The 17,476-nt window shown below is 43.1% G+C and overlaps 1 protein-coding gene across 6 annotated transcripts in view; it reads right to left on the reverse strand.

Moving 5' to 3' along the window:
* USF3 (upstream transcription factor family member 3) overlaps window positions 1–17,476 on the reverse strand; it is a 111,572-nt gene that overhangs the window by 41,701 nt on the left and 52,395 nt on the right. For 3 of the 6 annotated variants that reach the window (XM_033940156.1, XM_033940159.1, XM_033940158.1), the window contains 3 exons: window positions 10,554–10,632; window positions 2,109–2,137; window positions 1,212–1,294 (listed from right to left, as the gene is read on the reverse strand). Coding sequence is in view for 3 of the 6 variants with exons in the window: in XM_033940155.1 (XP_033796046.1) it covers window positions 1,212–1,294; window positions 2,109–2,137 (112 nt within the window). In the remaining 3 variants the exon portion in view is untranslated. The remainder of the gene's footprint in view (window positions 1–1,211; window positions 1,295–2,108; window positions 2,138–10,553; window positions 10,633–17,476) is intronic. The other 3 variants (XM_033940155.1, XM_033940153.1, XM_033940154.1) reach the window with 1 other exon arrangement.

The following is a 17,476-nucleotide window of genomic DNA, read 5'->3' on the forward strand; positions in this document are numbered from 1 at the left end:
GCGTGGCCTATCTACCTTCCTTCCTCTTATTTTCATGGCACGTTACAATGTAATTTGTGCAAGCCACTGGAGCCTGCAAGCTCGGTCCCTGTCTCATCCCCACAAACCATCTCGCTTCTGTGCTCCTATTTTCTCCATTTCTAATATCTCCCCTATGTATCTGTCATTGCCCCCCCTGTGTCTATATACCATCCCCATGGCATGTCTTTATGTCTCTGTCCCTATGCCCCATGCACATAATTTCCCCTCTTTCTGTTACCTTCCTGTGTCCAGATTTCCCCTATCTTCCTCTTCCATACCAGTGTGTCTCTTCTTTTCAACCCCATCTAGCTTTTTTCCCTCTTTCTTCCCCCCCCCTGCTTCTAGCATCTGGCTCACCTGCCAGTCCTTCCCTTTCTTTCCTGCTGTGGGTTTTTCTTTCCGACTTCATCCCCTTGGCCCAGAATCCTTTTCCCTTTCACTCCCTCCTTCCAATTTGAGCCGGGAACACTAGCGATCGCACGGTCCCCGCAGCCACTACCTGCCTGCCCAATCGATCCTAGTGTTTAGCCAGCTCTCTCCCTTCTCCTCACCTTAGTTTATAGGTTTTCTTTTTTGGCGACCTGCACGCTTTCCCAAAGAGCCGCGCACGTGCGGCTGCTCAGTGTTCAATCTTCTGCTCTGCTGCAACTTCCTGTTTCCGGTTGCGTCAGAGCAGAAGATCGAAACTGAGCAGCAGCGGGTGCGCGGCTCTCTGATAGCGTGCGGGTCGCCGAAAAAGAAAATCTACAAACTAAGGTGAGGAGAAGGGAGAGAGCTGGCTAAACACTAGAATCGATTGGGCAGGCGGGTGTGAGCTGCGGGGACCGCGCGATCCTTCATGCCTCACTGCGGGGACAAGACCATTCACCGCCCCGCGGGCGGTGAATGGCCTTGTCCCCGTCGCCACAGCGACTGCTAGTTTTCTTCCTCGTTTTCGGCGGGTGACCCGCGGCTAAAATGCGGTGGCCGCGGGTAAACCGCCACCATGTCATTCTCTAGGGAGCAAGATGACTAAATGGAAGGCCTGAGAGTAGTAGTAGTCTAAGCACGAGTTGCAGTAGTCTAAGCACGAGGTGATGAGGGCATGGATAAGTGTTTTGGTAGCGTGTTCAGAGAGGAAGGGTTGGATTTTGGTAATATTATAGAGGAAGTGGTGGCAGGTTTCAACTATATGTTGTATTTGTATTTACCTGTTTTAATGTCGGGGAACATGGAATGAGCTCTCCTATTCGATTTATCCCAGAGTTTATTTTCTTCTTCCGATGCCGCTCCACTGCGGAAAAAGAAAATATCAAGATATGCTTTCATTAATCCTGAAATGCATTTTGACTATCACAATACAATTGTCATTTTTGCTTTCCAAAACAAAGCCTCCTTCCCCTATTTCAGAACTGCTTCATTTGGAAAAATGGTAGTAGAATATATATACAGGGTCAGCCAAGAGACTGTAACAAGAAAGATTAGTAATTACAGTATAATTCCAATTTATTACACCTCTCTGAGTCTCACAAGCCAGATAATCAAATCATATGTTTCTGGGTAACCATTTTATATCATATATACATAAACCAAGGACAGCAAAAATTTTGGACAATTGTTCTTCCCCTACCTCTACTCCTCCCCCCCCCAACAAAAAAAATAAAAAGCAGCTACCCAAAGACCAACTCACCACCAAAATGGGTAGGGGACAAGAGAATTCAATTTAATAACATCTTTATGGGGAAAGAACTCCCCTAACAAAACTCTACCTTGCACAGTTCACTGAAAAAATGCTAGCACTTCCATAACTTATTGGCTGGCTCTGCACTCATCTTCTGCATTGTGAGAACAGTCGGCGTGCAAATTTTGAAAATGTTCAAGGTCACAATGGTGTTTGTGTGCCAGTGATTGCCATCTTGTGGCAAACTGCACTCTCATCCACTGCTATAATGTAAACAGCTCTACTGCTAGAATGGCTCATTGCCTTTTAGCCAAAGAAAATGTGAAAGAAATACAACTTATAAACTAATCACCTGCATGCAAAGCCCAGAGAACTGAGCTGCACAGTAATTCACAGTATGTGCAAACACCCTAGGATAGGATCCTACCTGCATTATGAGTTTCTCGATTCTTCTTCCTGTTAAAAATACAAAAAGTGGAAGAACAGTGATGGAAGAAAAAAAACATAATGTAAAGTAACATCTTGCCTTTTGTCTACTTCTAAAGCATAAGATCCGTCTATACTGCAAATGAATAAAGCTCGGTCAAGCACATGATAGTTGATCATCTAAGCTGTCCCAAGACAAAAAAAAAAAAAAAAAAAGCACAGAATTTTCTCATCTATGGACAGAATAACTTGTAGGCTAACCCCGCTGTAGATCAAATGGTCTCTCTCTCCTTAACCCACGACACTTTCAAAAACTGGAGCAGTGAATAACCACTATAACACATGAATATGTGGCAACATTACATTATATTACATTACATTACTGACTTCTATTCCACCTGTACCTTGCAGTTCTAAGTGGATTACATCAGAAGATAACTGGACATTTCCAGGAACGAAAGTTACAATTAAGATAACTGGACATTTCCAGGAAAAAAAAAGTTACAATTAAGGAGCTGGTTACATTATACAATTAAGGAGCTGGTTTCATAATAAAGTTTTGAGGAGAGGGTACAAGATAGGTAGAAAAATTAGGAAAACATCAGATGATGCTGGAAGATTATGAGGAAGTTAAAGAGTGGAAGCTGGTTACATTGTTGAGTTTTAGGGGAATAATACAGGTAGAGAGGGTGAGGGGGGGGAGATTGCAAGGGGGGTTAAGCTTTCTGGATAAATTTTTTGAATAGCAGGGTTTTGATTCCCAAGGTCAGAGTTTCCCCATAAGTCTCCCAATACCAAGGCTTAAAGTCTCTAAAATCAGTTTAACCAAAATGGAGTTTACGCAACAGAATGACAATGTTAGTGTTACTGTTTTAGATGCTTTATCTTACATTACAGGTATAATTTTTATGTAACATGTATAACTATGTAGCAAATATTATTCTATGTATAATTCCATGCTTATAATCTGCCTAGAAGGAAAGATTAGGTTCAGTTCTTACTTCAATAATTTTCTTGCCGGTATAAAGGAATAAGAATCTTGATCAGTGGGTTATTCACCTCTACCTACGAGTTTTTGCAGAAGGAATTCTCTACAGCTTTTCAGCTCCATCTCCTTGTGTCAGTAGGAAGTCCCCATCTTCTCAGTTCATACCAAAGCAGTTGATTACCCTAAAAGAGGAGAAATAAGAAGGAGAGCAAGGGAACTCCCCCACCAAGTCAAATCTTTTTTACTCTGCAAAAAAGACAATTAATTAACCCCCATGAACTCAAACAAACCACCTACTTGAGTGTAACTAGCACTCACATTTATACAATTATTACAGGCCCTCCCACGGACTCTACCATAGCAAGTTATCGAATCACTTATTGTAGTTGCTGGATAGTTGAAAAACAATCCTCTACATATTCTCTTGGCTGCTCCAAGGCAAGCATTTGGAGATACACATACATGAAGGGAACCAAGCAAAATGGGTGACCTGCAATCAGATGGCTGGACATGTTGAAAATAACTATGGGGATGATGCTGGAGGACCTTACCAGACCTTACAAAAACAAACAATCTCTTTATAGATCTGTAATTCATTAAGTCGCCAGGACTCAAACATGAGTCAATGGCACCTAACTATACATATCAGAGACAGAAAGCAGGCTAAATTAATATCCGACAGGGCAGGTGTCAAGATTAGTGCTCCTTTATACTGGAAAGAAGATTATCAAGGTAAAAACCTAATTTTCTCTTCCAGTGCAAAAAGAACACGAGTCTTGATCAGTGGAACGTACCAAAGCTGTCCCATAAGTCTAGGGTGGGGCAGATTAGCCTGCTTCTAGCACCAAGGACCCAAAGCAGTATCCATTTGTGCTGTCATGTCCACTCTGTAAAAAACTTTGTGAAAGCAAGTATGGAGTGGACCATGTAAACTGCCCTATAACTCCCTCAGGCAGAACTGCCCAGGATTCTGCCCTAAAAAAGCCACACTTCTGGTGCAATATGCCTTTGAGGAGACTGGCAGCTGTTTATCTCAGCCAATGTAGTCAAACAAAATGCGGATCCATCTGGAAATCGAAGCCTTAAATGCTGGCTTCTCCAGTCCACCAGGACTGGTGATCCCAAAAAATAATCTGAAAGATGAAAATCATTTGTCGCCTCGAGATAATGGAGAAGAATTCTCCTCACATCCTGTAACTCCAAAACGTTGTCCATTTTCTTTTCACCTGTAACCTGGATGGAAGCAGACTTCCCGATTGACAAGGAATGCCAACACCTTTGACAGAAAGGAAGACACCAGGAGTAGACACACACCTGCCTCTGAATATCTGAGGAACGTAGAACCTGAAGTTCTGAACCCCTTCTTGTAGAGGCAAAATCTACCAGGAAAACCCTCTAGACCATCAGATCTATCAATGATGCCTCTTGCAAGGGCTAATAAGAGACTCTACTGAGGGCCCATAGAACGATGTTAAAATCTCATGTTGGAAATGGTTGTCACACGGTAGAATGCAAATCCAATGCTCCCTTCAGAAACATGGACAACTAAAGACCCTTTTTCTACTCTAGCCATAAGGCCCAAGAGGCTTGCCACCTGTACTCTGAAGGGGCCAACCGCCAGTGTTTTTTTTGAGATGGTCCTGAAGAAATGAAATGACTGCAGAAATCAGGACTTTAAAAGGCTCTAACTTCTGTTCCTCACACTAGCGTTGAATTCCAAGCCTTAGCATAGGCTGCGACTGTAGCCGGCTTCTAAGATTGTAGGAGGGTAGTTATAACCCCCTTTGAATATGCTTTCTGCTATAGGGTTGCGTGCTCAGGAGCCATGCCATAAACCCAAAGCATCCAAACTCTCCAGGGCAATTGGACCCTGCAAAAGCACTACTGGATGCAGTGGCAGTCTTGAGACACTTGTCCTGCTATAGCCATACCAGATCCTGTACCAAGTGCGACACGGCCAATCCAGTGCACAAGAATCACTTCCTCTTGGTGGGTCGCTATTCTTCAAATAATTCAGCCTATCTCTGGCCACAGGGAATACATACAAAAGTTCCTTTGTTGGCCACAATTGTACCATGGCATCTATGCTGGAGCTTCTCAGTTCTACTTTGCAGCTGAAGTAACAAGAAGCCTTCTTGCTGATTTTTGATGCAATCAGATCAAACATTGGCCTCCCCCAGCACTTTACAATTCTGTTGAAAGCACCGTGATAGTCTGCTTGTATGTTGTCTACTCCTGCTACATGCACCATCAAAATTGCATGTGGGTGGGATTCTACCCAGCGAAACAAGAACTGGGCCTCTAGTTTCAAAGGAGCACTCTTGGCGACTCCTTGTTTGTTGACGTATATCACTGCTGTGGCATTGCCCGCGAAGACCTTGACCACTTTGTTTTCCAGGATCTTTTCAAACGACTACAGTGCTAAACAAATGGCTTGTAATGACCTCCCCAGCTGTAGAGACTGGCATCTGTCATAAGTATCACTGAAGAGGCAACGTGGAGAGGCAAGCCCTTGGACAGCGTCTCCGCCCAAAGCCACTAATGGAAACTTTGACATGCTTTCGCTGCCAAGGACAACAGCATCCAGAGCAAATTTGTCTGCGGAGACCAGCGGGCTAACAGCACATTTTGAAGAGGGTATAAATGAGCTTTTGCCGAAAGTATCACTTTTATGGTCGCTACCATCGACCCCAGTACCTGCAGGTAGTGCCAAGGTGTAGGGGCTGGCACTGCCAAAAACTAGAGAGCTGCACGGGAACGGGGACGACGGGAATCCCATGGGACCCATGGGCATCCCGCGGGTTCCCCCTTCAGGTCACGGGGATCCTTTGGGGACGCCCCCTAGGGTCGCGGGGATCCCGTGGGGACGCCTCCGAGGGTCGCGGGGTTCCTGCGGAGCTGGAAGTACTAAGTCGCGCGGCTTTTCTCCCTACCTGCTCTGTTTGCAGCACAGAGCCGAACGGAAGTCTTCCCGACGTCAGCGCTGACGTCGGGAAGACTTCCGTTTGGCTCTGTGCTGCAGGCAGGGCAGGTAAGGAGGAGAGTAGCCTCGTGACTCGAGTGGCTACCAAGGGAGGGGGCGGTCCGCCCTAGTTACAGCAGAGCCAGCCAGTCCCCTTACTTTTGTGGCGCTTCCCCGACAGACCAACAGCCCCGGTCCGACAAACCTCCCTGCCCTTAATCGCGAATCTAAATTACCTTCTTACAGCAGCTGTAAGAAGGAAATTTAGATTCGCGGTTAAGGGCAGGGAGGTTTGTCAGACCGGGGCTGTTGTCGGTCGGTCGGTCGGGGAAGTGCCACAAAAGTAAGGGGACCTGGCCGGCTGTGCTGCACCCGGGGCGGGAGAGAAGGACGCTGAAAGCACTGGGGAAGTCAAAGGGGTGGAGAAGGACGCTGACAGGACTTGGGGAAGATGGGGGGGAGGGAAGGACGCTGAAAGGACATGGGGAAGACGGGGGGGGGTGGAGAAGGACGCTGAAAGGCCATAGGGAAGATGGGGGAGGGGTGAAGGACGCTGAAAGGCCATGGGGAAGACGGGGGGTGGAGAAGGACGCTGAAAGGCCATGGGGAAGATGGGGGGGGGGTGGAGAAGGACGCTGAAAGGCCATGGGGAAGACGGGGGGTGGAGAAGGATGCTGAAAGGCCATGGGGAAGATGGGGGGGTGGAGAAGGACGCTGAAAGGCCATGGGGAAGACGGGGGGGTGGAGAAGGATGCTGAAAGGCCATGGGGAAGACAGAGGGGGGGGGGAGAAGGACACTGAAAGCACATGTGGAAGACAGAGGGGGGAGAAGGACGCTGAAAGGAAATGGGGAAGAGAGAGTGGGGAGAAGACGATGGCAGGGAAGAAGACAGAGATGCCAGACTATGGGGGGAGCGGAGGGAAGAAGATGGGTGACAGACCAATTTGGAAGGGGGGAGAAAGGGAGAGGCACAGTAACAGAGAAAATGGAAGACGCAGAAGGAAGAGAGACAGTGGATGGAAGGAACTGAATGAGAACATGAGGAAAGCAGAAACCAGGCTACAAAGGTAGGAAAAGAATTCTATTTCTTTTTTTTTGCTTCAGGATAAAGTAGTATATTAGTTGTGTTGATAAAAATTTATAAACAAAAGAGGCTCTGGTAGAAACCCGTTTACAAAGTATGTATTCTTCCCAATTAATATTTCCAAATTAATAAAGTCTTTTTGCTTATTTGTAAATGGGTTTCTACCAGAGCCTTTAATTCAGTAGCATAATTAAATGAAATAATTATTTCTGAAGTTTATAGGGACGTGCGGGGACGGAGGGGATTCCTCGTGGGGACGGGTAGGATTCCTCACGGGGACGGGAGGGATTTCTGTCCCCGTGCAACTCTCTACCAAGAACTCTAAAAATCTGGGCTCTTAGCTTCAACTTCGGAAGAAGAAAACCAAAAAAGAACTGCAAGAAATGGGGATTCCGGAACTCCGAGGCAGCAGAAATGGCTGTGTGATCGCTGAGCTCCTTCCCTGGTGGCATTTGTAGTTTATTTATCAGCAATTGAAATACGGTTTTTCTTCCTGGAAGATAGATATTTATACAGAAATGGCATCTGGGAAACAAATTCGGATAGTCGGCCTTCACTGCTGGAGGATCCAATAAAAGATCAAAGCCTGAACCTGCTACACCTTCAAAAGTGCTACTGCCTAAAGACTCAATGGAAATGTTGGAGCAACTTATAGACAGGATGACATGTGTACAAGATATTGTGGAAGACAACTCAGTGAAATTGGCTTCAGTTCAGGAGGAAATGGCAAACCTTGCTAAGCAGGTGCAAATTTCTAATACCAGACTAAACAGCTGTGAGCAACGAATGGAGGCATGCGAGTCTAAATTGATCCAATGCCAGTCTGACCATAAGACCATTAAGCGCCTGTCAAAAGAATTAGAGGATTTAAATAGAGGGAGGAAGAATGTCCGGTTAATTAGTCTTCCTGAAGGAGCAGAGGAACAGGATACTATAAAGTTTTTGGAAAATTTCATTCCAAAATTGCTTGCAATAAATTTTTCTCAGCCATTGGAAATTGAAAGGGCACACAGAATCCCTTCAAGAAGGCTACCTGGTCAAACTGCCCCCAGAACATTAATTTTTAAATTGCTCCGTTTCACACAAGCAGTGGAAATCTTAAGGGTAGCCAAAGAAAATAGAAATCTGAAATGGCAGGAGTCGAGAGTTCTACTCTTACCCAACTTTGCAAAAGCAACAGCTGATATAAGGAAGCAGTTCTTGATGCTCCGGTCCCAGTTGAGACAATAGGAGCACAGTATGGGTTAATGTATCCGGTAGTGATGAAGGTCATTCATGCTAATAAAACCATTCAATATGAGGACCCTGGTAAATTACAAGCATACATCAACCAAATTTCTCTAGAGATGTCATAATTTTAGCGATTCTGCTGGATACAATATACATTTCTTTGATTATCATCTGTTTTGATATTTGTTCTGTTTTAGTGTGAGATTGAACTTTGTGGAAAGATGGCTGTTTTAAACTTTAACGTATGATTTTTTTTGTGGTGGTAAACACTTTATTATCATGGAAACTTGAGTGTTCTATAGAGAAACCAACATTCTAAACTGATGTTTCCAGTGCTGGTTTAGAACGCTATCGAGGTTTAAAATTGACATTGCTTGACACCAGAACTGGAAGCTTAACTTGAGGGAGGAGTGTGTCTCTGATGGGTATTCTGAAGATCGTCATAGTGACTCAGGAAGCAGCCAGCCGATTCTTAAGTGGAAGACACGGAAGAAAAGAAAGAGCATTAAAAGATCTTGGAGGGTGAATGGCTAAGGGATGATCCTAAGGCAGAGGAGGCAGATTACTACACAGGGAGGCTCGTCTATCTGCTTTGTTTGTGCTTCTTTCTCTAGTAACCTCGCTGTGCTGTTCCATCTTCCATAGTGCCTGGATAGGTTTCATTGGCAATTACACTTCTCTACTGGGACAGTGGTACAGACTGTTCCTGCAGTTGTGCTTGTTCTTTCTGCAGCTTTGACAGGTTCTGGACCAGTCTCTCACTGTCTGCCAGTTTACGATTCTCTTTGTGTCCAGCTCCAGCGTCTCCTATTTCAAACGTGCCAATTCAGCTTTGGTTGATGCCTTTTCCTGCTTGATCTCTTGCTCCTAGCCCAACAGTGTGTTTTTCTCCTCTTACAGCTGCAGAATCATCCTGATCAGCTCTATGGTTTGTGATGTGTGAGGGACGCAGTTAAAAAACATTTAGTTTGACTCTGGAAGATTGAAGTTTTATTAAGTTTATCCATGGATCTGTACTGGAGTGTGTACATGGATTATTTTTGGTTTATTTGTTGGTATGTTGAATGAGTAATGTAAAGTGGAAGTATGACTGTGAAAATAAGCTTAAAAGTTTCTGGGTTAAGTGAGTATAAGGTAGTATGAATGGATAATGGGTTAACTATTTAAAAAAAAAAAAAAATCTTTATTCATTTTATAAGCCAACAAAGTGCAACAAGTTATCAAACAAACAGTACAATATACAGCACTCAGTACAATCAAATGATACAATAAGTACATAACATCCCCCCTCCCCCACCCTTCCAGGATGAGTAGAACACTCATATAGAAACAGAAATAATACTATTGATCAAGTCAAACAAAATTTTGTTAATGGATCCAAAACATCCTTGAATTTACTAGTGTCCAAATTGTATTGAATTCATGCGTTCCAACTTGTAAATTTGACATACCAAAAATTGTAATTTAACCTGTCCCAATTTTTCCAGTTTTTTGTGATAAGCTGTATAGCAACTCCTGTCATAATGCAAAGTAATTATTCTTATTTGCCGTTATTGGACTCTTGGGCATAAGTAACGTTCCAAACAAATTTGCATCATATGTCAATGACAATGGGACTTCCAATATCATATTTATTTGACCCCATATGGATCTCCAAAATCTAAGCATCAAGGGACAATAAAACAGCAGATGATCCAGTGTCCCTACATCAAGATGACAGTGCCAGCATCTATCTGACTTAGAACTGTCTAACTTTTGCAAACGAACAGGGGTCCAGAATATTCTATATAACAGAAAAAACAAGGTTTGTTTCATAGATGCTGATGCTGTATATCTCATCCTCCAAGACCAAATCTGTGGCCATTGAGACACAGAAATCTGCTGCTTAATCTCAATGCTTCATATGTCTTTAAGACTAGTTTTAGGTTTTTTGTTCAAAAATTCAGATAGTAATTTGTACCACTTGGCTGCCTGATGCCCAAGCATATCTTTCTGGAAGCATAGGCCTGGCAAGCTATACTGATTTTGTAAATTTTGGCAATCAGGGAACCCCTTCTGAATGGCCTGCTTCAACTGCAACCACTTATAAAGCTTGAAACTTTGAAATACCGAATAATTGTTGACTTCATGAAAAATCAAGCATTTTCCCATTTAATATTACATCATCTAATGTGCGTATACCTGCCTGCATCCAATGCTTCCAGAGGATCTTAGACTCGCCAATTTGAATTTTGGAGCTCAACCATAAGGATCGATGAATCTGAATAAGTGTTAAATTGTTGATAAATTTTAATGTCTGCCAGGTGGAAAATAAGCTTCTATTGTCCTTATAAATCCTAGGTAACTTGATATTTAAAATATGACACAATCGCAATGGGGACAAGAGTTGCCACTTCAATATTAGCCAATCCAGAAGACGCTCCAATACTTCAGGAAGGATCCAATACATACCCTGCTGCATAATAAAAGCTTGATGGTATCTATAAAAATTGGGAAAATTTAACCCACCCACAGCAATTGGTTTTTGTTAGGATACTAAAACAATTCTGGCAGTTTTACCCAGCCAAATAAATTTTGTAACAATACCATTTAATTTTTTTAATAGAAGGACCCATGAAAATAAACCGGCAGCATACTCATTTGGTAACAAACTACAGGCAAAATCATAATTTTTACTGTTTGAACTCTCCCCCACCAAGGAAGATGTAGTGGTTTCCAATGTTCACACATTTCTTTGACTTTCAGCAATAAGGATTGTTCATTTACTGTCATTGTATCTTCTAATGTTTTCTGAATCAGAACCCCTAAATATTTTATACCCTCTTCCTTTCAAAGGAAAGGGAATGAATCAAATAATCCTTTTGCACAATGCACATTTAGTGGAAGAACCTCCGATTTCCTCCAATTTATTTTGTATCCAGAGAATCTACCAAATCGGTCTATCAATTCCAGTAAATGCGGAATGGTAGACTCTGGATTCTTTAGATGAAGCAAGATATTATCTGCATAAGCAGAGATCTTATATTCCCGACCTGCATATGGAATTCCCTGTATCTCCTTTGCTTGCTGAATAAACAACAAGGGTTCCAAAACAATGTCAAAAAGCAAAGGAGATAAGGGACATCCTTGTCTAACTCCTCTCCCCAGACAAAAAAATCCAGAAAATGTATTATTGATATATAGCCTGGCAGAAGGGGAACTATACAAGGTTTGAATCATTTGAATAAATCCAGATCCTATACCAAACTTGCTTGATACATGAAAGTCCATTCCACACGATCAAAGGTCTTCTCTGCATCCAAAGAAACAGAGAAGGCTGGATCATCCATAGTTTTTGCTAAATTTAACATATGTAAAGCCAATCTGTGGTGCCCCTCTCAATACCTACCATTCATCGGGGCTGTGCTGGACACGGTTCGCCTGCTTTCGTTCCTTCCTCCTCCTTGGTTGGAGGCGCTCGTCAGTCTGAGCCGGCAAGTTTCTCTGCAGCCTTTCGTCTCGGCGAAGAGCATGATGATTTTTCTGGGTCATATGGCCTCCACTGTCCATGTCACACCGTTTGCCCGGTTTCACCTGCGGATCCCTCAGTGGACGTTGGCCTCTCAGTGGCATCGGGACCGGGACCCAATCTCCCGGCCCGTGGCGGTGACTCCCTCTTTGAGACGCTCGCTCCGTTGGTGGACCAACTCTTTCAATCTTTCCAGGGGTTTGTTCTTTCTTGCCCCGCCACACCACAAGGTCCTCACCACGGACTCTTCAGAGTATGCTTGGGGGGCTCATCTAGACGAGCTCCGCACTCAGGGTCTGTGGTCGGCGGAGGACCTGTCACATCAACGTTTTGGAGATTCGGGCCGTTTATTTGGCCGCTGTGGTTTTCCACCATCTGCTTCAGGATCGGGTGGTTCTAGTCCACACAGACAATCAAGTGGCGATGTATTATATCAACAAACAAGGGGGCACGGGGTCGTGGTCCCTGTGTCGGGAGGCTCTTCGTTTGTGGGAGTGGGCGATTTCCCACAACATCTTTCTTTGTGCGGTTTACATTCAAGGGGAGCAGAATTGTCTGGTGAACAGACTGAGTCGCTTACTGCAGCCGCACGAGTGGTCTCTTCATTCTCGGATCTTGCGCCGGGTGTTCGAGCGATGGGGGACTCCTCTGATAGATCTGTTTGCTTCCCCCCTCAATCACAAACTGCCTCTCTTCTGTTCCAGGATATACTCCCCGGATCGTCTCGAGGCGGATGCTTTCCTCCTCGCTTGGGAGGGGAAGTGCCTTTACGCGTTTCCGCCCTTTCCTCTGATCCTGCGGACGCTGGTACATCTCAAGTCTACGCATGCCACACTGATCCTGATGGCTCCTCGGTGGCCTCGGCAGCCATGGTTCTCCCTGCTTCTTCAACTCAGTGTCAGGGAGCCTCTGCTTCTGCCTGTTTTTCCCTCTCTGCTGTCTCAGAGTCGGGGTTCGCTGTTGCATCCCAATCTGCAGTCTCTACATCTGATGGCTTGGTACCTTTCCACCTGACTTCTTTTCAGTTATCTCAGTCAGTCAGGGAGGTTTTGGAAGCTTCTCGTAAAGCTTCGACTAGGCTCTGCTATTCTCAGAAGTGGACTAGATTCTCTTCCTGGTGTTCTTCACATCATCTGGAACCTTTATCGGCCCCTGTGTCCTCGGTTCTGGAGTATTTGCTTCATTTGTCTCACTCCGGTCTTAAGACAAATTCTATTCAAGTGCATCTTAGCGCGATTGCTGCCTTTCATCAGCAGCTTGATGGCAAGTCCCTTTCTATCCATCCTTTGGTTTCTCGTTTCATGAGGGGTCTCTTGAATGTCCATCCTCCTCTTAAACCTCCCCCGGTGGTTTGGGATCTTAATGTGGTTCTGGCTCAACTAATGAAACCTCCGTTTGAGCCTATCGATAAATCTAATCTCAAGTTCCTCACTTGGAAGGTGATCTTCCTTCTTGCGCTCACTTCTGCCCGCAGAATTAGTGAGCTTCAGGCTCTGGTGACGGATCCGCCTTTTACTGTATTCCATCATGATAAGGTGGTTCTTCGCACTCACCCCAAGTTTTTACCTAAGGTGGTGTCTGATTTCCATCTCAATCAGTCCATTGTTCTTCCGGTGTTTTTTCCCAAGCCCCATTCTCATCCTGGGGAGATGGTGCTTCACACTCTTGACTGTAAGAGGGCGTTGGCTTTTTATCTTCAACACACTCAGTCTCATCGGAAGGTTCCTCAGTTGTTTTTGTCCTTTGATCCTAATCGGTTGGGACGTTCTGTTTCCAAGCGCACCTTGTCCAACTGGTTGGCGGCTTGTATTTCCTTTTGCTACGCTCAGGCTGGTCTCGCGCTGCATGGTCGGGTCACGGGACATAAGGTCCGAGCGATGGCGGCTTCTGTCGCTTTCCTCAGGTCAACGCCTGTCAAGGAGATTTGCAAAGCTGCCACTTGGTCTTCACCTCACACTACTGCCTGGATACTCTGTCCAGGAGCGACGGCCAGTTTGGCCAGTCGGTTTTGCGTAATCTGTTTTCTTGAAATGCCAACTTCCCTCCGTCCCTTTTTGGTTAGCTTGGAGGTCACTCACATTTGAGAATATGCTGCCTGCTTGTCCTGGGATAAAGCACAGTTACTTACTGTAACAGGTGTTATCCAGGGACAGCAGGCAGATATTCTCGCAACCCTCCCACTTCCCCGAGGTTGGCTTCTTAGCTGGTTATATGAACTGGAGACCACGAGGAGGGGATGCGCCCTCTAGTGGAGCAGGAAGGCACGCATGCGTGGTGCAGCACAGCAAACTTGAATCTTCAATCAAGTTTGCTTGAAAAGCTGTCCGTGTCGGGGCTCCGTAGATGATGTCACCCACATGTGAGAATATCTGCCTGCTGTCCCTGGATAACACCTGTTACGGTAAGTAACTGTGCTTTAAAGTTCATGAACTTGTATAAAGAAAATAAGAAACCATACCCTTTTAAAGTGGAATATACTAAAATTTAAGCCAATCTAATTAAAGGGACCTTATTCACTCTATTTAATAAACCCATCCTAAAAGCCCTTGACCTCCCATTTATAATACTATTATAAAAATATATCATTACATTATATTAGGGACTTCTATTCCGCCTATACCTTGCAGTTCAAGGCGGATTACAAAAGAGCTAATTGGACATTTCCAGTGAAGTTACAATAGTTTGTTTTTTTGTTTTTGGTTTTTTTGGTTACAAGGGAGGAGAGGTAGCTGGATTAATTCCGGAAGAACTTGCAAATTGGATATATCCAGATAATTAATTAATTAAAAAAAAAACCCTAGAGAACATGTAATAGTCAGTACCTCCCAAAACTATTTTACATTCACACTCAATATGCTTTAGTTAATTAATTATTATTAGAATATCTAGAAAGATCAAAATATGTATAGGTAATTATAACTTACTATACAATCCTTTAAAAAAAACCAACTCTTGTCTACAACTCAGTTGCTTTAATATTTCTTGTAAAAGTATAATTATAAAATTTAATTCAGGAAATGAATAAATATACTTAAATTAATACTAGAATAGATAATATCAAATACATAGATACTTATGAAATACTCTTGCCAAAGCTAAAAGAGCAGCCAATATTAAGAACACCATTCATTCTCATAAAATTATCCCTCAACCTTTCACAAAACAGCTTACTACTAGGATTATACATATTACAACCATTGGGACTCATGCTGATTTAGAATTTATGAATAACTTTCCAGTAAATCAGGAATTAAAACCCCCAATATCTCAGCACATAACACTTCATACCAATAGAAGATCTCTCCCTAGTATGAAATGATTAAATAATAAATATCGAAAGCAAGACAATACACTTCCGCGTCAAGACTGATATGAGGCTGTCCGTCATACTCTCGTTATTACCATCCACTTGACTCTCGTCGAAAGGAAGGAAGTTTCCCTCTCTAGAGTAAATTCCCTCAAACTATTTCATTTTTATATCCATACCAAAAGTAGAACTGACACTTTCTTTTTCCGATTTGCTTCTGCCATACCAGGACTAAAGCTTATGCTGTTCAGTCAATTTCTTCTTTAAAATTCCCCCATTAGGTCATTTTGTGAGGCTCAAATCAGCCCTCTGAGAAAACCATCTCTGACAAATCATTTCAGCCATCCTCCATAGCGAACTCAAAAATGAAACTGACAGTTTCTACTTTAGCTGCATTACCAATTGATCTTTAGTAACTAGCAAAGTTTTTGTAAGAAATCAACGCTCTCCGTTGTAAAATGTCATAGCACCCACATCTGTTGAGATTAACGAGTTGATTTCTCATTTCAATAGGACGCTAGCACTCATAAGGTAATATTGTATATTTATGCCTAAAATTCATTTAACACCGATCACAGGTGAGTGATAATAAATTCAAACAGTTATACAGCATTTGAAAAATCAACCGCCATTTCCAACTGTCACCAGCATTAACTCTTAATACTCCATAAACGGTCACTGAGTCATACGATTTTGTTCCATATTTATAAATTATTCTAATTTAACTGGATCATGATAATGAGTTGTCTTGTTGTTAAGTGATTTTCATTACAGCGGGATACATTTGCCCGAACTTTGCCCCCATTTCTCTTCACTTTGGCCTCAACTGTAAAAACTCTCTCCTTATTGTGGCAGTGCGTTTCGCAAAATCAAGGAGAAATAAAATTCGTTAATCTTTCCACTTTATAATTTTTGCCACTTTAGCAGCCGACAGAATTTCCATAACATGCTGAAACCTCAAAAGTTTGAATATAATTGGTCTTGGTCTCAGCAGATTGTGCGAAGCTCTTGAAGGGAAATGGTGAGCTCTTTTAATTTCAAGGGGGTATTTAAACTTTAATGAAAAGACCTCCGGAATAAAAGATATTAAAAACTCAATGGGGTTAGACCCCTCCATCCCTTCCGGGACCCCTAAAAGCCAGACATTATTCCGTCTACTTCTATTCTGCATCTCTTCAAGCTCCTGAGATAGTTATGATCTGCCTGACACTGTAAAAGTGTCTCCTCAGCCCCTGACATTCTCATTTCCAGCTGCTCTGTACAAACGGTACAGCTAGCCATTTGCTGGGATAAATTATTTAATTCCTTCTTAACCCCGCTGAGCTGCACAGTACTTTCTTTAACATTTATTTGATCGTATTTAAATCCATGCATACCTGCTCAATCAACTCTGCGGAGTCTTTAAGCACGGGAATTTTAGATGGAGTAGGAGAGTCTTGTTTCAACCATTTCGCTGATCCTGAAGGAACTGCAGCAGCTGCTTTCATACGAGATTGCTTGCCTGAGGACATGTTCAGATCTGCTTCATACCAATTTACCTCTTCAAGGAATTTTAATTTTTGACTGAAGAAATTATTACTAAGGCTTAGGGAGAGCGACAGAATCGCGCTTCCATTTTCCAGCAAGCCAAGCTCTGCCCCTCGGGGTGAACAATTTTATTGAATGAGTAATGTAAAGTGGAAGTATGACTGTAAAAATAAGCTTAGAAATTTCTGGGTTAAGTGAGTATAAGGTAGTTTGAATGGATAACGGGTGAACTATTTTATTTTGAGTTTGGAATTAATTCGATAATTTATGATTTACTATATATCTTTTAATTGGTGGTAACACACATTAATACTTGATATAAATTACCATATTTTTTGCTCCATAAGACGCACCCTAGATTTAGAGTAGGAAAACAAGAAAAAAAACCTTTCTGAACCAATTTCTCCCTGCCAGGCTCTGCACCCAACTCCACACTCCTTGCCAAGCTCTGCACCCTTTCACCCCTCCCTGCCAGGCTCTGTACCCTGTCCCCCCTCTGGTGGTCTAGTGGTAGGCCAAGACAGGGCATACAGGGCTAGATCCATCTGTCTGCACATTTCCCTACCTACTGCAGCACCTGTTTAATTATATTTTACTCTGCTTTAATTATATTATACATTTTGGATATTTTACAGAAAAGTGGCCTATACTAAATCATCTCAGATTTTACTCTATTTTTTATGACTGAGGATCCTCTGTGCCTAGTCCATCCATGATTAAATTAAATTTTTTGCCTCACTGCCACCTCTGTTCACCAAAGGA

Source organism: Geotrypetes seraphini, chromosome 4 (genome assembly GCF_902459505.1).
Source record: "Geotrypetes seraphini chromosome 4, aGeoSer1.1, whole genome shotgun sequence".
In the NCBI taxonomy this organism is placed as follows: Eukaryota; Metazoa; Chordata; class Amphibia; order Gymnophiona; family Dermophiidae; genus Geotrypetes; species Geotrypetes seraphini.